At 47.0% G+C, this 27,755-nt stretch overlaps 2 protein-coding genes across 2 annotated transcripts; both read right to left on the reverse strand.

The window, feature by feature from the left end:
• Positions 1–1,110: 1,110 nt before the first annotated feature.
• LOC120641366 (nucleobase-ascorbate transporter 6-like) lies at positions 1,111–15,318 on the reverse strand. Its single transcript, XM_039917453.1, has 14 exons — positions 14,788–15,318; positions 9,502–9,599; positions 9,245–9,421; positions 9,056–9,156; positions 8,837–8,912; positions 8,702–8,761; positions 8,387–8,571; positions 8,192–8,288; positions 7,990–8,076; positions 7,835–7,893; positions 7,623–7,714; positions 2,017–2,094; positions 1,745–1,905; positions 1,111–1,665 (listed from the first exon to the last, which is right to left on the reverse strand). Exons 1-14 carry the CDS (start codon positions 14,906–14,908, stop codon positions 1,447–1,449), a joined length of 1,611 nt encoding a protein of 536 aa, XP_039773387.1. The 5' UTR covers positions 14,909–15,318; the 3' UTR covers positions 1,111–1,446.
• A 3,271-nt stretch (positions 15,319–18,589) lies between these two features.
• Positions 18,590–22,707, reverse strand: LOC120641376 (protein LSM12 homolog). The gene is made up of 5 exons (XM_039917463.1): positions 22,494–22,707; positions 22,224–22,392; positions 19,627–19,707; positions 18,916–19,039; positions 18,590–18,803 (listed from the first exon to the last, which is right to left on the reverse strand). The coding sequence occupies exons 1-5, from the start codon at positions 22,612–22,614 to the stop codon at positions 18,750–18,752; spliced, it is 549 nt and encodes a 182-aa protein (XP_039773397.1). The 5' UTR covers positions 22,615–22,707; the 3' UTR covers positions 18,590–18,749.
• Between the last annotated feature and the right edge of the window lie 5,048 nt (positions 22,708–27,755).

Here is a 27,755-nt window from a genome sequence, read left to right on the forward strand (position 1 = left end):
TCCTCCGACACCCGTCCGTAGTCCTGCCGCCGCCGGAGTTCGACGCCGGAAGCCCGGTCAGAGACGAGGATGGCCGGCGGCAAGGATCTGCTCGCATCCTGTGGGAAACACGTGCTGCTGGCCAGCTTCCTCCCTCTCCTCGTCGATGTCCTCCGCATCTCTTCGTCGTGCCGTTGGGAGGCTTGTCCCGCGGCGCCCGGACGGTGGCGCAGGCATCTATGGTGTCTGCGGCGCGGGCGAGGCTCCCCGTGGTGGGAGTCCGGTGGCTTCCTGCACGGCTTCCCATGGTGGGGGCCTAGCGGGCGGCGCCTCGCGTTGTCGGCTTGGCCTCCAGTGGTGACTCCTCTCCGGCAGTTGCACCTTCAGCTTTGGTGTTGGAAGGGCTAGCTCCGGACTTTGCAACTATTTCTGGTGATGACATCTTCAATTTCGCATTTGTTTTTCATATAGATCAAGTGACATGTGTCACCTTGGCTTCATTCGCGGATTCTCTTACTCGAAGACGGATTTCATCTGTACTTTGTTCTGGTGGATTATGCACGGGTACCCAATGGCTACTTTGCAGCATGGTATCTCAGGTTATGAGTTCAAATGGTCTGCCGGACTTGGAGTTCGTGGCCGTTCGAAGTGGGTCAAGTCTAGTCTATATGAAAGCATTGGCCTGGTAAGAAGAGATAAGCAATACGGTGTGACTTTGTTGTGGTGGTACTTGGTACTAATTCACCAGTTCCGAGAAGAAATTCCTAGATCTGACCTTAATTGGTTGAACCTAGCAGCGACCTTGTTGAAGGCATTGTTTGGATTAAGATGAATTACTCCCTCAGGTGAAAACTTTTCATCTGGCCTTAATTGGTTGGGTCACTGCAATGTTGGCACATGCACGTGTCGTTTCCTCGTTGGAGGTGTTGTCTCAGAGAGCCTACTTCATAGTCCAAGAGTTGCTTTGGTTTGCGAAGCGGATGAAAGTGAAGTCGCTTGTGGTAGTTTGCTCCACCATGATCTTTAGGTCACGACGTTCTCTTTTTTTTTTGTTTCTTCTCATAGACTGTGTGCATTTTAGTTATGCAGAGGCCGGGATGGATCTTATATAATTGTATCATCTTGATGTAATTGTCTAAGATTAATAAAGCTTCCCTTTTCAAAAAAAAATGTATGATGAACTGGCTAACACTCTAACATGACATTCTCAACTGCAAACGGCTAACCAAAATTTCCTACTTTTGGCACCAAAATATATAGAGTACGAAATATACAACAGAAACTTGACAAAGAAGGCAATTGCAGTGCACCATTGAAACTTTTGTTGTGCCGTAGGATTTTGCATCTTTTAGGAGCATAATTCCATATACCAAGACAATCCAGATCAACAGTGCCACTGCCAGAGAATAGGGAGGGGGGGGGGTAGACAGTTCGGAGTAACAGTATATCTCATTAACCACAGCAAGCTCAGACTGATGGAAAGAACTTGTTCAGGTTGAATGGCAGGGAGTAGAACTCTTCACTTCTTGTGTCAGTCCTGTAAGAACGGAATTTATCCCACCAATGGTATCCTCGGTCTTTTCTGACAGAACTTTCATGCCTGTGAATAGTGTTGTCCAGTAGATATGCAACAAAGCCAGCAACAAATGCCTTGGACGAGAATAACACATTTATCATGTCATTGAACTGTAAGATTAGACAAGATAATGGTTAGTTCCCCTCCATATAACAGTTAAGATATGTAAAAGGTTGTGCTGCTGCATACCCATCTTGAATGTGTGTGAACAGGACCATAACCAGCAACAGATGTGTACTCGTTGAAGTATTGAGGAACTGAAAGGCCCATGAAAACTGAGAACCCAAGGATGAACTTGGTCCTAAAGCTGTTGAGATTACAGAACTGAAGGAAGCCAAGCCCAGCAGAACCTGTTGGCAGATTACCAACACAGTTGATCACAATTACACATATATGTGATGCACCAAATCATTATAATTGAAAATAAAACAGCAAACATAATGTCGGAGATTTCTACTCACCAGCATAAGCAAAGAAGATACAGTACAGAGCTGCAAAGATGGGTGCAGGTATTGATGCGAACACAGCTCCAAATTTGCCTGGATAGTCAAAATGACCCATTAGGACAACATAAGTATTTATGTTCTCAAGTGGCCAGAGCATTCAAAATCAAAATGCAGATGCTAGGTTAAGTAGATTCCTCCAAAAGAAAAGGGTCAAGTACCAATGAAGTAATGTAAACATCTTTGGTGCCAATTACGGAGTGAACCACACTCAAAACAAGAATGAATTAACAAAACTGCACATTGCATTTTCAAAATAGTTTGATATAATTCTCCTTTTGGATTACATAAATTTGTTATTAATACTTGTGCTTTACATTTACTAATATGGATGTCCATTGTAGGACCACACGCACAGATTCACAAATCAATTGGCCATCATATTCCATCAAGTTACTGTTGAGTCACACCTAGTTTTGAGAAATCATGACCAATCACGGACAGGCTCATTTAATATTTATAGATAGCAGATACAGTGTCTGTTATGACGGGAAAATATTACCAAAGGCGCAAGAAGAAGGAAAGAGTAGATGCAGGGGCGCATGATGGAGGGGATTAGTTCCCTTGTAATCAGATCGTTTAATTATGACCGATGCTGCGCAGTTGTGGTACTATCATTTGGAGACGGTTAGCGGCGAACCTGATTGGAGGCGTTTCAAGCAGTTGCTGCATAAGCGATTTGGGCCGGGCATCAGAGTCGTCCCTGGGCGAGATGGCTTTGTTGCGCCGCACAGGGTCGGTGGAAGAGTACAGCAAGCAGTTCGTGTCGCTGGCGTGCCGCGACGTCGAGCTCTCAGAGAGGCAACAAGTCCAGCTCTTTATCGCTGGTCTCAACAATCCCCTGAAGACCGATGTGGCAATTCACTCGCCACCAACGCTGGACGACGCCATCCGCCTCGCTAGAGCATATGAACAGCGCCTTGCAATCGAGCCGGCACAGGGGCGCGCAGGGGGCTGGCCACCATTTAGACCGCCGGGTCTGCAGGGAGCTGCGGCCGTCCAAGGAGTTGCACCGGTGCCGAACGCCCAGGTGGTCGTGCGTCCACCAGCGGCAGCTCGCATCGCTGCTCTACCCCGCCGGCAGCTCACACCAACAGAGATGGCGCAGCGCCGCGCTGACGGCCTTTATTTCAATTGCCCGGAAAAATATTTTGCGGGGCACAGGTGCAAGCAGCTAGCAGTCATTGAAATCGTGCCTGACAATGAGGATTTGGTGGACCAGGAAGACGAGGACGTGGCCGGCGCAGAGCTGCACTTCCTCCATGCGCCACCGGCTCCTCTTCCTGAAGGCGAACAGTCGGCATCCATCTCCCTCCATGCGCTTACAGGGATCGATCCGCCTGATGTCCCAACCATGTATGTTTGGGTGCTCGCCGACTCACAGCCTTGCTTGACTCGGGATCGTCCAAGACATTCATTAACACTCGCGTGGCGGAGGAATTACGCATTCCCGTATATCCTGATCAAGCTTTGAAGGTCACGGTTGGCAATGGAGTCCAGGTGCTTAGCCCTGGACGTCTAGCAGAAGTACGTGGCATGGTAGGAGGTGACTATTTCTGGTTTGATTCCCATTCGCTCCCCATGGGTTCTTTGGACATGGTTATTGGAGTTAGCTGGATGAGTCAGCTGGGTGATATCAGTTGGAATTTCAGGGAGCAAACCTTTGCGTTTCGTGTGGCTGACAAGAAGATTATGTGGTGCGGCATCAACAGACCGGGTCCTGCATCTCTTCGGTCTATGTCCACCAAGGCCGGCCAACTCTTACCGGAATTACTCCAGGAATTTCAGAGTCTTTTTGTTGAACCGCATGGCATGCCTCCTTCCCGTGAGATAGAACACAAGATCTGTTTGAAACAGGGCACTGAAGCAGTGGTAGTCCGACCTTATCGTTATGCTCATCTTCAGAAGGACGAGCTAGAAAAACAGTGTGCTGAACTTCTCAAGCAAGGTATTATCCGGCCTAGTTCTTCAGCCTTCTCCTCGCCAGCATTACTGGTCCGCAAGCCAGATAACTCATGGAGACTCTGCATTGATTATCGGGCCCTCAACGTGTGTACAATCAAAGATAAGTTCCCAATACCAGTGGCTGAGGAACTGTTTGATGAGCTGCGGGGAACCAAATTTTTCGCCAAACTTGATCTTCGATCGGGATATTATCAGGTACGCATGTTTCCTGGGGACATTCACAAGACCGCGTTCCGGACACATCAAGGTCTGTTTGAATTTTTAGTAATGCCATTCGGCCTCACTAATGCCCCGGCGACCTTCCAAGCTTTGATGAATGCTGTTCTGAAACCGTTCTTGCACCGCTTCGTGTTGGTTTTCTTTGATGATATCCTAATTTACAGTCAGTCCTGGGCTGAGCACTTACTCCATATCCGGGCAGTGTTGGAGGCATTACAGCATCACGCTTTATTTTTGAAACAATCAAAGTGCTCCTTTGGAGAGCAATCAGTCACTTATTTGGGCCATGTCATCTCTGCTCAAGGCTATGGATGAAAACAAGGTCAAGGCAGTCCTCACCTGGCCTATTCCTAAGTCAGTTCGGGCACTTAGAGGATTTTTAGGCCTTGCTGGATATTATCGGCGTTTCATAAAAGATTATGGCCTCATTGCAGCACCGCTCACTCGTTTGTTGAAGGAGGGTTTCTTATGGGATGAAGCAGCACTCTCGGCATTCAGGGCCCTCCAAACGGCTTTGTCCACGGCACCGGTACTTCATTTACCAGATTTCAGCACCCGTTTTGTGGTAGAATGTGACGCCTCTGGCTCGGGATTTAGGGCAGTTCTACATCAGGGCAGCGGACCTATAGCCTTTTTCAGTCGACCCATTGCCCCTCGACATGCTAAGCTCGCTGCATACGAGCGAGAGTTAATTGGATTGGTCCAAGCAGTGAAACATTGGCGGCCGTACCTTTGGGGCCGGGAATTCCTCGTCCGAACAGATCATCATAGCTTGAAGTTTCTTTTAGATCAGCGTCTATCCACTATACCTCAGCATCATTGGGCTACTAAATTGCTGAGATATGATTTTCGGGTAGAGTACAAACCGGGCTCAACCAATATTGTGGCTGATGCGTTATCGCGACGGGAGGAGTGCCAATCAGCAGAACTTACAGCTTTGTCCACCCCAGCTTTCTTGTTCTTCGATGAACTGCGCACACAATTACAAGGTGACGCTGACCTGGCCGCCATCCGCGACAAGGCAGCTAAGGGCGAGGATGGGTGGACCATCGTTGATCATCTGTTGTTAAAGGAGGGGAAGGTTTTTGTTCCGTCGTCATATCCGGTTGCTTCCTCCTTGCTGGAATTTGCGCATGGCATGGGCCATGAAGGTATTCAGAAGACACTCCACCGCTTGCGTTCAGACTTTTATATTCCGGGTGATCGCCAGTTGGTTCTTGATTTTGTTAGAAATTGTGAAGTTTGCCAGCGTAACAAAACGGAGCACCTGCGGCCTGGAGGTTTGTTGCAGCCGCTGGACATTCCGTCGGCCGTGTGGGCTGATGTGGCCATGGATTTTATCGAAGCTCTCCCTCGGGTCAACGGCAAAACTGTCATCCTCACGGTAGTGGACAGATTTTCAAAATATGCACACTTTATTCCATCGAGTCATCCATATACTGCTGCGTCAGTTGCAAAAGCATTCTTCCAAGATATTGTTCGCCTCCATGGTATGCCCTCTTCCATCGTCAGTGATAGAGACCCGGTTTTCACCAGTACATTTTGGAAAGAGCTGTTTGCCCTGGCGGGTGTTCGCCTGAATTTCACATCGGCTTTTCATCCACAGTCTGATGGTCAATCGAAGGCCACTAACAAGATTATTGCTATGTACTTGCGCTGCTTGTCTGGAGACCGGCCACGCCACTGGGTGTCGTTGGTTACCTTGGGCTAAATTCTGTTATAATTCATCTTATCAGGCCTCCTTGAAGACATCTCCTTTCCGCGTAGTATATGGTCGGGATCCTCCCATTCTCAGAGCATATGAACAGGGTGAAGCTCGCCTTCCGGCAGTTGAACAACAGCTTTTGGAGAGGGATGAGTTCTTGGCAGAGGTGCGGGATCGGCTTGAACAAGCGCAGCAATATTCTAAGGTGCAGTATGATCGGAAGCATCGTGAGCTGTCATTTGGGGTAGGACAGTGGGTCTGGCTGAGGCTTTTGCATAGGCCGGTTGCCTCTCTTGGAGTACAGGGCCGAGGCAAGTTAGGCCCTCGTTATTTCGGTCCTTATAAGGTGCTGGAAAGGATTGGTGATGTCGCATACCGTTTGGACCTGCCACGAGGGGCTCACTTACACGATGTCTTTCATGTGGAACTGCTAAAGCCATTCAGGGGCACGCCGCCTGATGCTCCTCCACCTCTTCCACCAATTCAGAATGGTCGTGCTTGTCCAAGTCCAGCGAAGGTGCTTCGGGGGCGCCTCGCTCGTGGTCGCTATGAGCTGCTGGTCCAGTGGCAAAATCAAGATGCACCTTCTGCTTCGTGGGTAGCTTTGGAAGATTTTAGTCGCTCTTATCCAAATTTTGTAACGTCCCGCCTCCCCGAGGCCGGGCCCGCTTACATCTGACAGCTTTCTAGGACATAGACTGCCCTCACAGACCAACACATGTCTTTTCTGCACACTTTGTCCTCACTCGTGCGCACCCGGGAATAACTTCCCGGTCGGTCACCCATCCCCAAATTGCTCCGGGCCAAGCACGCTTAACCTCGGAGTTCTTTGGAGACCGGCTTCCGGAAAAGAAGTTGCAACTTGTTGGTATGAGTATCCTATTAATCCTATTAAGCCCTGGGCCGGGGTGTCACAGATTTCCAGCTCGAGGACGAGCTGTTGCTCCAGGGGAGGAGATGTTATGACGGGAAAATATTACCAAATGCGCAAGAAGGAAAGAGTAGATGCAAGGGCGCATGATGGAGGGGATTAGTTCCCTTGTAATCAGATCGTTTAATTATTTCCTTAGAAGAACTCTTGCTTAGCTTAAATAGAGGATACATGTAATCAGGAAAGGACTAAGAAAGGAATTGATTCTAGTTTCCCCTATCCCTGCTCTTGTCTACCTCTTCTCTCTGTTCAGCCCTAGCTTGCCGACGGTGCCCAAACGCAGAGGTTCTGGACCTCGCCCTCCTACAGATCACAGCTACAACCTCCGCAGCGTTCATCCATCAGAGAGCCCACCACGTGACAGTGTCTTAGGGCATCTAAGAAGTCAGCGCTACACAAGTTACTGACTGGTTTATCAATGAAAATAAAAGACAAAGACGATTGCCTTTTAATAACAATGGTCCCATTAAATTCATTTAAAGAAAACACTTAAAGCACAAGTTTTCAATTTTGGGGTCAAATAGAAGCTTACGTTATGAAAAATTGTTCATCACGGTTCGGTTTCCTCCAAAACTACAGCAAGATATCTCCTATAGACAACTATCAGCTGGTCTATATAATATGCAACACCAACATCTTAAGAACCTCAAAGAACAAGAAGGACGGTCCCTATCCAATAACTAATATTATAGAAGGTTTGTGGGGCAAACAAAAGCAGACCAATTTCATGAAAAGAAAACTTACCCAGAATAGAAAAGAATATCATGAAACCAGCTGATATCTGAATTACCCTTCGGCTACCAACACGTGTCAAAGCTAGCAGACCAGCATTTTCACTGCAGAAAAGGAAATAATTGTAGTATCAAAACCAAAATAGATCTATTCCCCCAAAGAGAATAGTTGTATCTAAATGGAAATGAGATGTATTCCTTAAAAAAGAACTGCCTGGTGCTTACACTGATACAGAAGACCCATTTCCAGTCCCAAACAGCCCATCCAGAAGAATACCAATGCCCTAAAGCATGAACAATTACATGGTCTAAGCGAGTTCAAATTTACAATTATTATCTAGTAAAATTTGAACAAGCAGTGGACGAAAAATAGCATTTACCTGCCAGCCAATACCACGGCTGAGAACAGAGGGTGGGATTGGTGTGGCACTAGCATACCTAGAAACGGCAATGAATGCCCCAGTAGACTACAGACATAAGAGTTCGTCAGTTAGTAAGACTATTATTATATCACTATACAAACCCTACATATTGCAATAATGTGAAGGAAAATTTGATTCTTCTAAGAACATGGAGCCAAACCTCCACAAGAGCAACAAATGATGCAGCCATCATCGCAAATGCTTCACCCGCATCAAAAGTTGGAGCGCCCCACTGAAAGGGATATGGCACTCTTATCCTGTCATTTCATTTGTGAAAAAGTTGGGAACTAACACACATTTTAACAGCAAGCATGGTAAGAAAATGGAAAGTTGTATTCAGAAATGCAAACAGTACCAGGGTGCACCACCAATTAATCCAGAACGGTCAGTGCGGCAATGGAATTGAGTCTTTGGTGGTGCATTTCTGTATGCTCCTCCAACAGTGAGAAGATACGCATAGAGCCACACAATGGGAATAGTGAACAGGACAGCAAACCGGTCGAAGATAGACTTCAGCATGTGCACAGTGTGTGGCAGGTACTGCAAAAATTGAACAGAAAGCAAAATTGCAGTTGGATGACACAAAAAGTACTAGTTAGCAAACGTTCACCAGTAGGATAAGTTCAGGGGAGGGGTGTTGATGGACACATGTATAGAAATCTAATCATACCATTGCAAAGATCACCAGTAGGATAAGTTCAGGGAGACCAATCTCAACACACTTGGCAACCTGGGTATTTGTTGTTCAAGCATCAGCCATATCCTTGAATGAATAGTTAGTGCGAACACAATTACCAAATCTTACCGAGGGAAAACCTAGCTCATAGAGTCCAAAGCCAACTAATGCCACTAAAGGAACAGCTGAAAGAGGACTCAGATACCTGAAAGAAAACCAGTACATACAAGTATACAACCTCACGTGAGACAAGAGTAATACAGCTCCTGCAAGATTCTTTTTTGCTTGAGTACATCTGAAGCAGACACTGAAATTAGAAATACATCACTAATTTGTACACCTTCCTACCTGGCAACATTACGCCAAAGGCCACTGAAGCCAACTATAATCTGCAAGGCTGAAGCAACAATCAATGCACCTTGTGTTCCACGCATGATGCGGAGAAATTTCTTCACAGAATAACAGGAAGTGATCATCAGGTCCAGGTCTACACAGCTAAGATCAGAAAGCAAGTAGTTTGTAGCACTTTCAACATACAGTGTGTGGATTAGGTTCATTGGCGTAACGTCCAGCAAGGATGATTGAGATGGTAGGCAGCACAAAAGTGTATGACCCGCCAATCACTGCAGGCAGCCTGGTACCAAAGAAATTCTGCAGGAGGGTGTTGATCCCTGCCACGAACAGCAATGTCTGGATAACCACTGCTTTGTCCTCCTAACATAAGAAGGGACTGTTAGTATTCGATTGACGGCTTAAGACCACCGCAACATGAATAACTAAGTTTGAAATCTCACATTGTTTCCTCCCATTTGTGGAACTAGTGCTGTTGGGATGATCACAGTGGTACCCAGCATGACCAGATAATGCTGGAACCCAAGAAGAATGGCCTCAGCTGCAATGCAGACAACCCCATAGTATCGAGTTAGAGCAAAACGTACCTCAAATAATATCATATCAATAGCACAAGCGTGGCATGACAACATCATAGGTATACCACGTCAACTATGTTTGTAAAGAGCATGAAACTAATCCACCAGGGTATATGACATCAAGGTTAAAGCAGTGAATACAGAGGATGTTATGGTATGCAACAAAGGGATCATTTTTTTTTTCTTCAGAAATGCTGGTGTCTTTCACTCCCTCCAGCTAGGGCTGGATATCAAGCCAGCTCGGCTCGTTAGTGGCTCGGCTCGTTATAGCTCGGCTCGTTATGGCTCGACTCGTTATAGTTCGTTATACAAATGAGCCAGAAAGCTAGCTCGGCTCGGCTCGTTAGTGGCTCGAGCTAGCTCGTTTGGCTCGCGAGCCAGAGTATAAAAATATTTACATAGAGATGATAACCGTAAATCTGTAAAAAAAACACATCACATGCATATTTAAAGCGAAATAAATAAAATAATGTGAATTTTACAATGAAAAATATAAGTATGTTATCATCCATGACCATGATCAATCATTATTCGTTGATCGTTTCCACTAATTCATACAATATTTGTTATTTATCTTGGCTTGCAAGCAGCTCGCATTATAAAGCGAGCTGGCTTGTTATAAAACGAACTGGTTCATTATAAAACGAGTCGAGCAAGCTAGCGAGTTACGAGTTTTTTGTCCAGCCTTACCTCCAGCCATGGAGGGGGCAAACTCAAGCCAGTAGATACAAAATTGTAGCAATATGCCATAAAACTACATGCCATAAAAAGGTGACAGTGGGATTTTACAATGAAAAATAGCCATAAAACTACTCCGCCTATGCTGACTGGAAGACTCTCTCCTGAGTCGTCTCAGCATAGCCGGTCCCAAGCCCGGGTAAAGGAGGAGGGTTGCGTTAGGTTTTGGCAAACCAGTATAAAAAATAGCCACTCTAATGGATTTGAAACCCACAAGAAACTCGTTGGGGCGTAACCCTCTTAGCGACGCACTACATCGGAACCCGGGTGTGGTGATAAATGGGCAAGGGCCAGGTCGCCATCCCCCCAAGGGCGCGTCGTATCGTGACCTGGGTACGATGATAAGTGAGCAAGGGTCGGGTCGTCACCTGAATGACGCGCGTCATCTACGCCCGGGTGTAGTGAAAAATGAGCAAGGGTCTTCGCACTTCCCTCGACGGGTGCGAAGGGTAAGGAAGCTAGCCGAGCCAACTAGGATTCGTATAGGTAACTGGAACGTAGGGTCCCTAACGGGTAAGTTGCGAGAGCTAGTTGACGCAGCAATTAAGAGGCGTGTAAATATTCTATGCGTTCAGGAGACTAAATGGAAGGGCCAGAAGGCGAAGGAGGTTGAGGATACTGGCTTCAAGCTTTGGTACACGGGAGCAACTCCGGGTAGGAATGGTGTAGGCATCTTGATTGATAGGAGCCTTAAGGATGGAGTCGTAGAGGTTAGAAGGCAAGGCGAACGGATTATCCTAATCCGGTTGGTAGTTGGAGATTCGGTTTTGAATGTGATCAGTGGCTATGCCCATCAGGTAGGCCTTAGTGAGAGCACCAAGATGCAGTTCTGGGAAGATCAAGATAGCATGGTTAGTACCGTGCCTACCAGCGAGAAACTCTTCATAGGAGATCTCAACGGCCATGTGGATGCGACTAATGTAGGGTTCGAGCGAGTGCACGGGGGTTTCGGGTATGGTAGCAGGAGTTAAGAGGGGGAGGATGTGTTGAACTTCGCGTTAGCCTACGACTTGTTGATAGCGAATACCGTGTTTAAGAAGAGAGAATCTCATCTTGTGACGTTTCGTAGTGGACAACACTCGAGCCAGATCGACTTTATCCTTGCTAGGAGGAAGGATAGACGTGATTGCTTAGATTGTAAGGTGATACCTGTGGAGTGTGTTGTCCCTCAACACAAGCTTGTGGTGGCGGACTTTCGTCTTCGAGTACGTGTCCACCGGGACAAACGTGCCAAGATTGCGAGAACAAAGTGGTGGAAGCTTAGAGGGGAAGCGGCACAACCGTTTAAAGAAAGGATGCTAGGTGAGGGGCCTTGGGAAGAAGGAGAAGATGCAGATGATATGTGGCTAAAGATGGCAACATGTGTTCGGAAGGTGGCCTCAAAGGTGTTTGGCGTGAGTAGGGGAGGCAAACAGGAGAGGAAAGATACCTGGTGGTGGAACGACGAGGTGCAAAGGGATATTAAGGAGAAGAAGGAGTGTTTCAAGCGCCTCCACCTTGACAAGAGTGCAACCAACATCGAGGGCTATAAATTAACGAAGAGGGTTGCAAAGCGAGCTGTGAGTGTAGCAAAGGATAAGGCGTATGATGACCTGTATCAGCGGTTAGGCACGAAAAAAGGGGAGAAGGATATTTATAGGATGGCTAGGATCCGCGAGCGGAAGACAAGGGACATCAACCAAATCAAATGCATTAAGAATGGGACAAATCGGCTGCTAGTGAAGAATGAGGACATCATGGATAGATGGAGAGAGTACTTCCACAAGTTGTTTAATGGGGAGAGTGAGGGCCCTACCCTTGAGTTAGATGACTCTTTTGACGATACCAACAGACGTTTTGTGAGGAGAATTCAGGAGGTAGAAATTGGGGAGGCTTTGAAGAGGATGAAGGGGGGTAAAGCGATGGGACCTGATGGTATCCCCATTGAGGTGTGGAGATGCCTAGGAGATAGAGCAATAGTATGGTTAACTAAGCTTTTTAATCTCATTTTTCGGTCAAACAAGATGCCGGAAGAATGGAGAAGAAGTATATTAGTACCTATCTTCAAAAACAAAGGCGATGTTCAAAGTTGTACTAACTACCGTGGGATTAAGCTGACGAGCCATACGATGAAGCTTTGGGAGAGAGTTATCGAGCATCGCCTAAGAAGAGTGACAAATGTGACCCAAAACCAATTTGGGTTCATGCCTGGAAGGTCAACCATGGAGGCGATTTTCTTAATACGACAATTGATGGAGAGATATAGGGAGCAGAAGAAGGACTTGCACATGGTCTTCATTGACCTTGAGGAGGCATATGACAAAGTACCGAGAAATGTCATGTGGGGGTCCTTAGAGAAGCACAAAGTCCCAATTAAGTACATTACCCTCATTAAGGATATGTACAAGGATGCGATGACGTTTGTCCGCACATGTGATGGCAACACCACTGACTTTCCTATTAACATAGGCCTACACCAGGGGTCAGCATTGAGCCCTTATTTATTTGCTTTAGTGATGGATGAGGTCACAAGAAATATACAAGGTGAGATCTCTTGGTGTATACTCTTTGCTGATGATATAGTGCTAGTTGACGAGAGTAGGGCAGGGGTTAATAGGAAGTTAGAGCTGTGGAGACGCACGTTAGAGTCGAAAGGGTTCAGACTTAATAGGTGCAAGACCGAGTACATGATGTGCGATTTCAGCGCGACAGGCATGAGGGGGGAGACGTTAGTCTAGATGTGCAAGTGGTGGTCCAGAAGGATACTTTTCGGTATTTAGTATCGGTGCTACAAAAGGATGGCGACATTGATGAAGATGTTAGGCATAGAATTTCAGCTGGCTGGTTGAAATGGCGGCAAACTTCTGACATCCTTTGTGACAAGAGGGTGCCACAAAAGCTAAAAGGCAGATTCTATAGGACAGCAATTCGTCCGACGATGTTATACGGTGCTGAATGTTGGCCTACGAAAAGGCGACATGTCCAGCAACTGAGTGTAGCAGAGATGCGGATGTTACGGTGGTTTTGCGGGCACACAAGGAGGGATAGAGTCCGGAACGAAATTATTCGGGATAGGGTCGGGGTGGCACCAATTGAGGAGAAACTTACCCAGCATCGGCTGAGATGGTTTGGACATGTCCAACGAAGGCCTCCTGAGGCACCGGTGCGTAATGGGATTCTTGAGCGGGTCGATAATGTAAAGAGGGGTAGAGGTAGACCTAAAATGACGTGGGATGAGTCGGTTAAGAGAGACCTTAAGGATTGGAATATCTCTAAAGAGATAGCTTTGGATAGGAGCGCTTGGAGACTAGCTATCAATGTGCCTGAACCTTGAACTTATTTCTTTCGGATTTCATCTCTAGCCTACCCCAACTTGCTTGGGAAAAAAAGACTATGTTGTTGTTGTTGTGATTTTACAGCGACACGGCCAAATCAAGCACATCTGCAACATCACGACAACGCGTTCGTTAGCATGCTGTATAGACCAATGCGTCAGTTCATGCAACACCGCAGAAAGCCCCAACTCAATAATACAGAGAATCAATTCAACTCTAAGTGACAACGACATATCCATATGGCAAGTCAGGTTGGGAGCTGGCTTGTAGCCACTGTCATAGTGTATCCCCATTCAATGATGTATGTACCATATATTACGCACGAACTAAAGATGGATTAGCCACGGTAAGGCCAGGGGGGGGGGCATGTGCCTAGGACCGAAAAGAGTCAACGCCAGAGTTAATTAACACCATAATTACCCGATAGAACTCTAAACCAGCACTAGGTTTCCTGAATATTCCATCCACACAACCGAGAAGTCTCAATCCCAGGAATATACCACGGCCATCAATCAATGTGCCAGAGAACTGGGATGGCAGATTCGGGAGCTGTGTGCAACTTGAGAATCAAGAGCAACAACAAAACCCCTCCTCTTTTGACGATTCCTTTGAAAGTCCATTTGGCGGATATACGCAACTAGCAACAACAAGAGTCAAGGGTTTTGCAGAATCACGAGCATCTGATTAAACAACTGGAGAAGCGAGACGGAAAGGCGAACTACTTTTCAGAAGTATATTAGGATGGGATTGAGACGGGGAAAGCTCAGGCAGATCTCGCAAACCCCACTCGCCACTCGACGAACACAAGCGAGGCGGACGCGGGGGTCGATATCTGAATACCACACCGCACCGACGCCACAGACCCTCGACAACGACGCGCGGAACTGCAACGTCCCGTGGCAGCAGTGCATCGCTATCGCTATCGCAACCACCCTCCCTACCGGCCGGGAGCGAACAAACCCCGTCGAAATTGCGCGCTCCCCCGCGGCACGGAGTCCGTTGCTCCGCACCAGCGGCGTGCGCCAGCGGAGGCGGCAACCGAACGGGAAGGAAGCGAGGTGGGAGAGGGAGGGGGGGGGGGGGGTGGATGGAGACTCACGCCACGGCGGAGGGCTGGTGATGCAGTAGGAGACCCCCGGGAGCTGGTCCTTGACGGGGTGCGGCGTGAGTTCGTCCTGCTTCGGCGCCGCCCCGCCGCCGCCTCCTCCTCCCCCGGCCATCCCGCCGCGCCTCCGAGATCACACGCGGGGGGCACCGCTCCCTCGCAGGCCGCAATGCGAGCGCGAGGAGCAGCGGTGGCGTGGTGCGCGAGTGGTGGTAGCGCGCAGCAGTGGAGGTGGAGTAGAGTATTGTACTAGCGGTGGCACTGGATCAGAGGGAGGAGGGTGAGGTGAGGCGACAGGGGGTAGATAGAGCCGTAGCGGTAGCAGAGGGCGAGGCGGACGCGGTCAAAAAAGCGAGCGCTCGGGCGCGGCAGCGGAGCGGGGGCCAGCGCAGGGGCTGGGAGGGCTGGGAGGGAGCGGCTGTTTTTGTCAGGGCGCGCCCGCCGCGTCGTCGTCGTCGACGACTCGTCGCCGCCCCGGACGCCCCGGGCCTCTGCCGCTGCGGCTGCGGGAGGACAGTTCAGAGTTCACGGCCCGCCCGCACGGCTCCAAAACCGCATTTATGCGTGCGTTGTTTTGCGTGTGTGCGGGAGCGAGCCGTGCGAATCTCTCCTGCCCTGTGCCTTCCGCGGCGCGGTGGGGGCGTCGGGTCGGGTGGGCCGGCACCGGCAGGGCTGCCGTCTCCGCGCTCGCCTCGGCGGCCAGCACGGGCACGGAAGCGTCGAAGAAACCACACCCAGACGGCTAGACCCAGCAGCCGGCCACGCCGCGCTGCCGCGGAAGAAACGGCCGGAGCGCGTCACCCTCCAGTTTTTCCTCGGATCCTCGGGCGAGTTTCGCACGGCGGATTTTGAGTTGACCACATTCTGATCCCATTCTGAGGGTCTCCCGTTCACGTTCCCCGTTTCCGCCGCATCCGTTTTCCGCTGTGGCGTCCGGTCCACTGCGCGTTCTAGGTTTTTCTCCAGGCGTTGGGAACGTGGCGGCGGTGGATTATGCGGGAAGGAAGAGGCGACCTTTTCACCGGCTGGCTGGGCCGTGTGTGTGGGTGTCCCGGCGCGATGGCGTGGTTGCAGCGGCGGGGTTTGTTGGGCACTGCTAGGCCGCACTGGGAGCAGAGCGCACACCTCCCTTTTGCATCGGGGAGAGCTCAGCTCGGAGCTGTGCGGCTACTGTGCTGCGCGTTAAAGATAGACCGTGTTTAGATGTTTTGCAAAAAAAAATTGCGATGGAATCTTACTAATTTGAAGTACTAAATGAAGTTTATTTACAATTTTTTTTGCACAGATGGGTTGTAAATCGCGAGACGAATCTAATGATGCTAATTAATCCATGGTTAATTAATAATTAGCGGATGATTACTGTAGCATCACTGTTGCAAATCATAGATTAAGTAGGCTCATTAGATTCGTCTCGTGATTTACAGCCCATCTATGCAAAAAAATTTATAAATAGACTTCATTTAATACTCTATGCATGTGTCGAAATATTTAATGTGATGTTTTTTTTGTTTAAGGGTTTATGGGGTGGGAAGTAAACAGTGCCATAGTGCTGGGAGGACCGGAGGAGTAGGCGTTAGCAGAGGAGGCGTGTTTTTTCGCCTTTTCTGCGTCTCTGTCTCGTTCCGAGGGGGGAGGTGAACAGAGCACAGAGCAGGCCGCATGACCTGTACGCAAAGCTGCGCCGCCGTACCGCTCCCTGTCATTGTGTTCCACTCCGCTCCGCGCCCTCGTCGTGTCGCGCTTCGGCAGCGCGGCGTTTTTCGCCCTTTTCTGCTGGTGTGGTGTGATCTTACCCCGGCGAGAATGATTGATTAGTCACGGGTCGGCAGGGTTTGCAATGCAGCCAGCGAGGATCACACACACGCTGACAATCTTCCAGCACCACTTGCTTATCTACTCGTTTCTAATGACCAAGCCAGGGATCCTACGGGATCCTACTGGGTTCTCGGTAACTAATCGGAGGGAGCTTCTGGAACCGAAGCTGCAAGTGGTTCGTTGTGATCTTGCAATAAACTAGCTAGGAAAAGGGGTGTGGTGATGGCTATGGAGATCTCGAGTTCTCGCCGGCCACGAGGAGGGATTGAGGGAACGCATGGGCCTCGCCCGTCTGGGGATTTGCTTGCCGATCCATGATGAAGCAATTGGCATGTGGGTGGGGGGAGTCCTCGCGTGCGTACAAGGGGAGCATGTGGGACTGTGGGAGCGTTGGCCAGATGCGATGGTTGCAAGAATGCAAGTGCATGGAATTCCCAGGGTTGAAATGAATGCGTATCTCAACGACTCAACACATGGATTCCACTCGTGCTGCCGGGGCCGGACTTTGCATATTTATTGTTTCGTGAATCCATGAGTTGATTTTGTGTAGTTATTACGGTTTGGGACTTGAAGAAGTCACGGACAGGGACAAAACGCACGGCGACTGTCACGTTTCTGCATTTATTAGCACCGCCGCTTCCGGCATGGTTCTCAGTCTAGTTTGATTTATCACGTGTGTTTACATATCAATTAGGAATATTAAATATGAATTTATTATAAAACTAATTTCACAAGTCATGATTTAATCACGAGACAAATCTATTAAATCTAATTAGTTCATAATTTGATCACTTATTACTACAGTAACTATTCGCTAATCATATATTAATTATATTTAATAGATTCGTCTAGAGCCCTAATTGCAACTTATGCAATTAAATTTATATTAAATTGACATCCGATTATTCGATATGATAGCAGCTTAAAAGAACCAAATAAAGACGTGTAAGCACGATCAGTACTTCGATACCGTAGTTTCTCTACATGACTAGCAGTCATCTCATGCAGACAAAACGCTGGAGCGAAAGGCTGAAAGCACTGACTGTGGATTCCTTCCCATCCGTACATCTTTCGTACCTAACACACCGCGTTCGGTAGGCTGGAGCTGGAGGCTGGAGCTGAAATGGTGTGAGAGAAAAATACCGTTGGTCTGGCTGGAGCTGGTGGCTGGAGTAGTGTGAGATGAAAATACTGTAGCGCTGGAGGCTACAAGACCAGCCGAACGCAGTGACAGTAGTATGTCTGCATTGAAAGACAGAAGGAGCGAGGAAGACGTTAGCAAAGGCGGCGTCTGTCGCACGAACTAATGAGAAATCGTAGAAGTCGAGAGACAGAGCGAAACAGGATTTTGCAGAATCTGTGTAAGAAGGCGGCGTCTGTCACACGAACTAATGAGAATAGTGCGATCTCACGACATAAAGCAAACCCAGCATGTAAACCCGCTAATAAACCTCGGGTACATACAACAACATCCGGCTTAATAAAATAATTAACGGGATCTTAACCCCCGTAAGCTCAGAACGGGCAGTGATTTTTTTAAGCTGACGTGCAGTGAATTCTGAGCGAGCGGAACGGACAATACAAGACAAGGTAAGTCACATTATCAGTCAACCAGATGTTAATCTAAACAGATGACTGGGAAATATCTAATGAACTGCAATGCTCGTGCCCACGTTTTCTTAACTGGGAGCTAATTGACTTTCGTTGCAAAAAAATGCTATTATGACAGGGTAAAGTAATTTCTTCAATAAAAAAACAGGGCAAAGTAGAATTACTGGCAACCGATAAAATAATAAACTCTAGCTGATAAATTTTCAGAGCAGCACCCTTCTTTTGCTAAGCCTACAACCCCCCATCAGCTCTCCAAGTGTGCTGCTTCAGCCTTCAGTCCAACTCTTCCCAACAACCAGTGATTACCCAGCAGTACAATACGATGCGTTATAATCCATTTAAAGGGCACATGTCGTCTATCAAGGATTACTGAACTCGCTCATAGTTTCTTAGATGTAGTTATTATTATGAAAATGAAACCTGCTGAAACAATTTTTTTTAGAAAAGTTCGTTGAGGAAAATAAGAAAAGTGGCTGCAGTACTAGAAATACAACACGGGGTTAATGTGGAAATTAGTTAGGCCTTGTAAGCTAAGAGAATTGGCCGGGTCCACGCGCTTGTAATCTTTTCCTTTCAAAGTCGATCTGCAAGAAATAAACACCCCAAAAACAGAATGGTGATAAAAAAATTGTTAGTCCCTTCACTGCTTCAATTGTGTAAAAGTATGAACGTTGACTACAAGCATGAAGTATTTACCACTTTCTTAACACGTTCATTTGCTGCAGCTGTTCCTCCGCTAACATTTTCAGGCAGATAAGGACTACGTACACGAACCTCCTTCATTACAACAATGTCAGTTTTGTCCCACTGAACTGGAAGCCTGATGGGATGGAATTATAATTTGTTATCCGTGCACACATGATATATGCACAACTTACTGTCATAGGAAAGCAATGTTCATAAATAGAATCTCCAACAGAGATAACGAGCAAGGCACATCAAGAGAATCAATTTGCTGTAACAAACTAGAGCAAAGCCATAACAAGAAAGCAGAAGATGCTGAATCTCCCCAAGTGTACAGAAAACTTTCAGATTTTCATGGCCTTACATAAACAGCATCCCTTGCCATAAGCCCATAATTGAATATTTATCGAAGGTATAACTTGATGTTGATCCAGTTGTCTTAGTCTTAAACTCATTCTGGTAATTTCCATATTTTTCGTAAAAGTTTTCAGTCAGAGTTGCTTTTAGATTATACTTATGGAGGATGTGTTCTATGTAAACTTGGGAAGGAATCAAAGATTTCATTATCAATTGCACATCCAGAGAAACCAAAAATACAGTTGCAGCGAGAAACATGAAAAAATGATAAAGAAAAATAGAACAGAGTAGAGAATAAACAATGATGTCTGCCCTGAACTTTGGTATAGAATATTCTCAAAAGCAGATAACTAGAGGTTAACTTACGTCTTGGAGAGTGCATCGAATATACTTTGAGCTTCTGGGGTGACACCAACACCAATTCTCTCGGCTTCAATCTCTGCTTGTCTGAAAATCATCAAATGCTCTGTGAGAAGTGATTTGGCTGAGTAGAAAGTAATGCCATAAAGGATAATTCTTATGTTGATTGAATAGTAATAATGAATCCACAGTTCATACAAATTCTTAGTCAAAAACATTAACATCTAAGAAACTTTTACAATTAAAATCAATGATCAGACAACTTCCTAAATCGAGTAGCCAAATTTTGGGTATCAAGTCTGAACATCATCTATCAAGATGATAGCGGAAGAAAAATGCTGACAGAAAAAACTCAAACTAATATCTTCGTTAAACTAGAATTTTCCTTGCTTCATGCTCAGATTGATTTCCCCTTGAGAGCATACCTAATGTTTGAAATCTAATAGTCTGCTTGGCATATGCATCACATACTGACAGTAAAACCAGGACAAAAGAGAATATATAATTTAGAGACCTCAATTCCTCAGAAAATGCAAACTTAGCAGTTTCTTTCTTTCTTTTTTCTTTTGCAGATCAGTTACATGTTGCATGCTTGTACTTCCAAGGAAGATGCTACCAAAGCAGAACAAAACAACAAACCATGCACATCTAATTGATACAAACAGAAAAAAAAAGGCCACAATCAATACTTTACTAAATTCTAAATATTCTATGAACCGTGTTATGCTAGTTACAGTTGGCCAGTTTTCTTTTTCCATAATGGAGTATCCCAAATTTCTTTACCAAGGTAGGAAACTACAAAATTCTGAGTGAATCCAAATATCCATGATCTACCAACATAAAGGCTAGAACTACCACAGCACAGAGAGATGCTTCATTTATTACAACAACAACAACAACATAGCCTTTTTTCCCAAGCAAGTTGGGGTAGGCTAGAGATGAAATCCGAAAGAAATAAGTTCAAGGTTCAGGCACATTGATAGCTAGTCTCCAAGCGCTCCTATCCAAAGCTATCTCTTTAGAGATATTCCAATCCTTAAGGTCTCTTTTAACCAACTCATCCCACGTCAGTTTAGGTCTACCTCTACCCCTCTTTACATTATCGACCCGCTCAAGAACCCCATTACGCACCGGCGCCTCAGGAGGCCTTCGTTGGACATGTCCAAACCATCTCAACCGATGCTGAGTAAGTTTCTCCTCAATTGGTGCCACCCCGACCCTATCCCGAATAACTTCGTTCCGGACTCTATCCCTCCTTGTGTGCCCGCAAAACCACCGCAACATCCGCATCTCTGCTACACTCAGTTGCTGCACATGTCGCCTTTTTGTAGGCCAACATTCAGCACCGTATAACATCGCCGGACGAATTGTTGTCCTATAGAATTTGCCTTTTAGCTTTTGTGGCACCCTCTTGTCACAAAGGATGCCAGAAGCTTGCCGCCATTTCAACCAGCCAGCTAAAATTCTATGCCTAACATCTTCATCAATGTCGCCATCCTTTTGTAGCACCGATACTAAATACCGAAAAGTATCCTTCTGGACCACCACTTGCCCATCTAGACTAACGTCTCCCCCCTCATGCCTAGTCGCGTTGAAATCGCACATCATGTACTCGGTCTTGGTCCTACTAAGTCTGAACCCTTTCGACTCTAATGTGCGTCTCCACAGCTCTAACTTCCTATTAACCCCTGCCCTACTCTCGTCAACTAGCACCACATCATCAGCAAAGAGCATACACCAAGGTAAACTTTGGAAACTATTGAAAACCATCACTACTAGGAACCCCAGCTTCCAAATCGAAAGAACAATACCAAACTCCTATACACAACATGACTATCATCCAGAAATAGACATCAAAGTTCATATCCTACGCAACCTTTCACTAATCTGGAATGACCATTGCCCGTGCTTCAGACCTGGGCAGTTCTTATGGATGATAACTCTGCACCACAGCCTTCAGTTGGCCAGGTTTTGATCTGCCCTGACTATAATTGCCAACAGATGAAATACAACTCTGACCAGATTGTGAAGCTCACAAGTATGCATCTTTCACAAGATATAAAATCTTTTTCCTTAGTTACTAAATTGAAATCTCTACTACCATATGTCTATAGCAATTAAGAGGAGCATATTCAATAAGTTTCCTTATTTACTTAGTTCATTAGTTGACACATCTTGACACAGCCATTTGTTCTAATGATGAAGGCCAGGATCTGCAGACCAAGACAAACATCCCTCCTATCTCCAAGCATGCACGCTTCCCATTCAGTTTAATACAATTCTGCATTAATACTGGTGCTAATGTTTCGGCATGAAAATAATTGATCACTTTTACCAGCTAAAATAGTCGGATCCAACTGGGAAGAATGGCTTCAGCAATAGTGGATTTAGGCCACACATGGAAAGCTGATTCTAGATTGCATTGCTTTGCTCTGGACACGAGTTCACATTTACACTAGCTAGTACTGGAAAAAGTTAACTGCCAATTAGTACTTGTATCTCCAAGACGTATGATCCAACTCATAACAGCACCTTGTACATAAGCCCTTATATATATAAGCTGCCCAAATCGGCAAATTATGCAATCACAGTGATTCACGCACCTGAGCGCGGCCTCCTCCCGCGCATAAATCGCGTCGAGGTCGAGCGTGCAGCCGGCAGGATCTAGTGGGTCGTCACCCTTGCTGACCACGGAGAACTCCCGTATGTAGTTCGCCTTGAGCACCCTCACGTTCCGCCGCTCCCCCCTCTCGGCCCTCCCCACGCCCTCCTGTGATCTACGCCGTCATGGAAACAAAACAAACAACTCGCGCAATATGAACAACCAGATGGGGGGCGTTGAAGTCGGAACACGAGCGATTTGGGAAGGATATGGATGACGAGGAGGTTGGATGGACGGTCGAAGGCGACGATCTGGCCCTCGAACTCCTCCCCGAGGGTGGTCTTCGCGGAGATCACCACACCGATGGCGAACTCCTCGCCGCCGGCCTCCATGCCGCCGCCGCCGCCGCCGCCGCTCGGTGGTCGATGGGGTGGAGGCGGAGAGGGAGCTCCGTAGGGGGGGGTTTGGGGAATTCGGTAGGACTCCGGCCGACGCGCGAGAGCCAGTAAAAATTCTGGGAAGCAGGGGAAAATTCTACGGCCTGCTGTTGAGACGGTGGGCCTAACAGATCAGGGCCCGTTCAGACATCCTGGCCCATACGGCCCGGGCCCGTTAACGAGATGCCTCCTATCAAACCCACCAAAGCCCCGCCGTTTGGGCTGGGCCAGATCACGGAGGATCATCGTTGGCGGCGCACTGGATGATGGCTGTGTAGCCTGCCTGTCACACCCTTGGCCGGCGGCGTGTCGCCGGTGACGTGAGATTGACCCGCGGAATCGAAACAGGGGATAACTTGGGGAGGAGGAACTTCTGACCCCTTCATGATTTCAATTTCAGATTCAATTACAACTTGAGTTTCTCTTCCTGGACTCTGGCTTAATAAGCCGATTACAGCTGCCCCTTGGGCCCCACAAGCTCACGTGTGCCACACGCAGGTGGACAACTCACTCACGCCGTTAATCCTCCTACTGCTTCCCGCCCATCACATTGCCAGCGTGACATCTCCCCCTTCTGCAGAACTTGCTTGTCCCCAAGCAAGAGATGAAGGAAAGCGTCTCTGCACCACGTAGAAATCTTCCCATGTCGCTGAAGTGGACGGAAGATGTGACCACTTGATCAGTACCTGAGGGATGGCACAGTTACCTTTCTTGACGAGGGGCCGCGCAAGAACAACTTCTGGAACAAGGTCTGCAGCACTGAGATCTGATAGCAATGGTAAATCAGTGCTGACTGGAGAGTAATTGGAATTGAATGGTTTGAGTTGGGAGATATGAAACACTGGGTGTACTTGAGTGCCAGCGGGCAACTCCAGACGATATGCTACAGGAAACACTGGGTGTACTTGAGTTTGACAATATTGTCCAGAATCACTCTTGCAATCTGAGCTGCACTGAAAGGATGCTTCAGAGGAATGAAGTGAGCAAATTTGGTAAAACGGTCGACCACCACCAAAATAACATTGTAACTATTGGAGGTAGGTAATCCTTCTATGAAATCCATGGAAATGTGCTGCCAGGCTCCAGCAGGTATAGGTAGTGGTGCCAGCAGTCCAACAGGTAAAGCATTAACATGTTTAGCTTGTTGACAGATGGAGCATTACTTCACATAGCTCTCAACATCTTGTTTCATACCTTTCCATGAAAATAGATTCTTCAGCCTGTAATAAGTGGCATTAGTGCCTGAATGACCCCAAATTGCAGATGAGTGCAGAGCAGAGATAAGTCTGGTCTGAAGTGCTGAATTATTCCCAATCCAGACTTTGCCTCTGTGTTTGATGATGTTTTGGTGCAGAGAAAAGCCATTTTCATCAGGAGAATACAAAGCCAGTTTAGTAAGCAAGTCCTGAGCCTTAGAATCAGTGGCATAAGAATTGACCACTTCCTTAATCCAAGCTGGTTGTACAGTGGTGTAGCGAAAATGGCCTCTCATGCCATATTTCAATATAATGTTTTGGTGATTGATATAGACAACACAACACTTGGACTAATATGTCTGTTAAGATGACAATTCTCAGGCTTTTTAGGTTCAAGTGATGACAAAGAGAAGATAGACGTAGCTAGACCCGAAGGGCCGTCCCTACGGTGGTTCCAGGGACCGGGGTCGAGGGGGAGCCGCCCCTCGCGGGTCTCAGGGCAGCGCCCTGAAACCTCTTCGGTCCAAAGGACAAGAATTGAAGAGACCGTGAAGAAATCCAAGTCAAAGAAATCAAGACAGGGATACTTTAGTATCACCGGTTAAACCGACGCTGAGAAAATTACATACGTCGGTGCATTGACTTGGAGCACACCAGGAAGTTTAGTATCACCGGTTGAACCGACGTTAGGAAAGTTGAATACGTCGGTGCAATGGACCCAGAAGCTGAGGCAAAGTCTATACACCGGATTAACCGACGTTTGGGTTTTGGTGAACATCGGTGCAGTTGTCCAGAGAGTTTGTTTTTCAGAGTTCACAGGACAACTACACTCACCGGTTAAACCGACGCTGCATCGGTTGATTGCCCGTACACGTAACGGCTAGTTTTTTAGGCAGGCAGTTTAGTATCACCGGTTGAACCGACGATGGCTTTTGGAGGTACGTCGGATTAACCGGCGTTAAGTGTTTTTCTGGCAGATTTTCTCCAACGGCTATATTTGCTTGGGCTGCCTATATATACCCCCAAGGCCGGGTCATTTGAGGTTGCTGGAGACCTTGGAAGCATAGAAGAGTTAAAGATCCTCTCCAACCATCTTAGAGCATCATTGTACATCATATAGGCTTAAGCACACTTGTGAGAGTGCTTAGTGCTTGTTTAGGCTTAGTTCTTGAGAGAGCAAGCTTGAGAGAAGTCTTGCTGCGGCAAGCAATCATTGTACTCGTCGTGTGACCCTCCGACTTGGTGTGGAGAGGCAATGACACTTTGTGCGGGGAAAGAGACCCCTCTCGGTGAGAAGCTCCAATAGTGAAGACGGTGCCGTTGGTGACGTTTCGAGAGAGACGGTGGCGGTGGCTTTGTCTTGGTGACTTGGGGTCACTTAGCCTTTGCTTGCCGGGAGCCTTGGTGGCGAACGCAAGACGGTGATCAAGCGAAGAGACTCGACATCACACTTGTCTGTGTTGGACAAGTGGCCGTGGACGTAGGGAGGGACTTGGTGTCCTAACCGAACCACGTTAAATCGTGTGTCTTGGTGTCTTCACGGGAGTTTGCATATTCTCTCCCTTACCTCTTTACTTACCGTATTACGTTTCCGCATTTAGTTTGATTAGGATTGGCTATAGGTTGCAAGTCTTTTAGGGGTAAGTAGAGAGTAGCATAGATAAACCTTAGTCATAACTAGCATGTGTAGGTCATGTTAGGTTTATCTTATGCAAATAGATTGAGCCCTAGGATAGAAAGCGATTAGCGACCCTATTCACCCCCTCCCTCTCTAGGGTCGGACACCCCGGTGATCCTTACAAGTGGCTACTGCTTGAAGAGTCATCAAGTGACCCACTCGAGATAGTGAATCAGCTACTGTATTTTCTTTGCCCTGCCGATATACTTTCTTGAATTTGAGGCCCATCAAACGTGTCATTGCTTTGCGTTGCATATCTGAGTGCAGGTTTTGTTCTGACAAGTAGGCAAGGCTCTTGTGGTCAGTAATAATCACAAATTCTTGCAGCTGAAGGTAGGATCTCCACCTCTCCACAGCCATAATAAGGGCAAGAAACTCCTAATAAATGGACAGAGCTCTGTGTGTTTGTCCCAATGCCTTACTCAGGAAAGCAATGGGCTGAGCATTTTGTAATAACACAGCACCAATCCCATCATCACAAGCATCAGTTTCAACAGTAAATGGTTTGTTGAAGTCTGGTAGTGCCAGAACTGGAGTAGTACTCATTGCTTGTATTAGAGTCTCAAATGCTTGCTGAGCAGTATTAGTCCACTGGAACATTTTCTTCTTCAGTAACTGAGTCATTGGCTTGGCTATCACCCCATAACTTCTGACAAAGCGTCTGTAGTAGCCAGTTAACCCAAGAAATGCCCTCAATTCAGTGACATTTGCAGGAATAGGCCAATTGAGCATGGCTGCAGTTTTAGCAGGGTCAGTAGACACTCCCTCAGCAGAAATTATGTGGCCCAAATACTCTAATTTAGTTTGAGCAAAAGAGCATTTGCTTGTTTTCAGATATAACTGGTTCTCTTGCAGTTTCTGCAGTACTTATTTCAGATGTTCCAAGTGGGTCTCCAAAGTGGGACTGTAGATCAAGATATCATCCAAGAACACCAACACAAACTGCCTCAGAAATGGACTCAAAATGTCATTCATCAAACACTGAAATGTAGCTGGGGCATTTGTGAGCCCAAAAGGCATGACCTTGAACTGAAAATGGCCATGATGGGTTTTAAAGGCAGTCTTGTATTCATCTAATGGATCCATTCGTACCTGGTGGTACCCAGATCTCATATCCAACTTTGTGAAAAATTTAGCACCAGCCAATTCCTCAAGAATCTCCTCAATTACAGGCATAGGGACCTTGTTCTTGACAGTTACTGCATTGAGCTTCCTATAGTCCACACAAAAACGCCAAGATCCATCCTTCTTTTGAACTAGTAACACTGGGGAGGCAAAAGGACTGGAGCTGTGATCAATCAAGCCAGCCTGTAATAGTTCCTTCACTTGCCTTTCAATTTCAGTTTTGTGCAATGGAGAATACCTATATGGCCTGGAGTTAACAGGTGTAGTGTGAGGCAGCAAAGGTATATGATGATCATGTGTCCTAGGGGGGTAGTGTTTTGGGATCTGTGAACACTTCCTTGTACTGGTGTAACACCTGTTCCACTTGAGGAGAATTTGAAGTAGGAATGTCCTGAGAAAGTGTTTGTACCACAGCCATAGACCAAATATCATTACCCTTGAGCCATTTGTCCACTGTATTCATGGAAACTTCTGGGATAGAAGAGGTTGCTGGTAACAGACCAGTAAGTTTAAGCAGCTGCCCTTGATTCTCAAACTCAATGGTTTTGTGAGCCCAATCACGTCATGGGACTATTGGAGCTGAGCCAATCATAACCCAATATAGCATCATATGTGTGCATATCCAACACCTGCATGTCAGTCACCAATGTGTGCCCATGGGACCACCACTCCAGTTTTGGGACCATCTGGTCAGTGATAAGAGTATCTCCATTGGCCATCTTTACTTGCTTGGACACAGTAGGAGTTGTAGGCAACCCCACCTGCTGAATGAAAGTTGAGCTGACAAAACTATGAGAGCTCCCACTGTCAATGAGAATCAGCATAACCTTGTTTCTAACCATAGCAGCAATGCGCATTGCCTGACCAACATCTGTTACAGCCAAGGCATTCAGAGATAACTGACAGAACTCATCATTCAAAGCATCCTCCACAACCAGTTGGGTGAGAATATCCTCAGTGAGATTGGTATCCAGATCATTGGTCACTAGGGCATTAACTTGAGCTTTTGGTCGTTTGGAACATTTATCAATGTGACCTGCATCAAACTTCTCACCACAGTAAAAGCAAAGGCCATGGGCTTTTCTGAAATCCCTCTC

Source organism: Panicum virgatum, chromosome 1K (genome assembly GCF_016808335.1).
Source record: "Panicum virgatum strain AP13 chromosome 1K, P.virgatum_v5, whole genome shotgun sequence".
In the NCBI taxonomy this organism is placed as follows: Eukaryota; Viridiplantae; Streptophyta; class Magnoliopsida; order Poales; family Poaceae; genus Panicum; species Panicum virgatum.

Excerpts from the sequence above, each read along its gene's own strand:
- LOC120641376 (XM_039917463.1), bottom strand. The coding sequence starts at position 22,614 with ATGGAGGCCGGCGGCGAGGAGTTCGCCATCGGTGTGGTGATCTCCGCG. Across the intron at positions 22,393-22,493 it reads ATCCAACCTCCTCGTCATCC|AGGAGGGCGTGGGGAGGGCC; the intron begins ATATCCTTCCCA and ends GGCGTAGATCAC. Across the intron at positions 19,040-19,626 it reads TTCGATGCACTCTCCAAGAC|GCTTCCAGTTCAGTGGGACA; the intron begins GTAAGTTAACCT and ends CCATCCCATCAG.
- LOC120641366 (XM_039917453.1), bottom strand. The coding sequence starts at position 14,908 with ATGGCCGGGGGAGGAGGAGGCGGCGGCGGGGCGGCGCCGAAGCAGGAC. Across the intron at positions 2,095-7,622 it reads GATATTCTTTTCTATTCTGG|GCAAATTTGGAGCTGTGTTC; the intron begins GTAAGTTTTCTT and ends TTGACTATCCAG. Across the intron at positions 1,906-2,016 it reads TATCTTCTTTGCTTATGCTG|GTTCTGCTGGGCTTGGCTTC; the intron begins GTGAGTAGAAAT and ends ATCTGCCAACAG.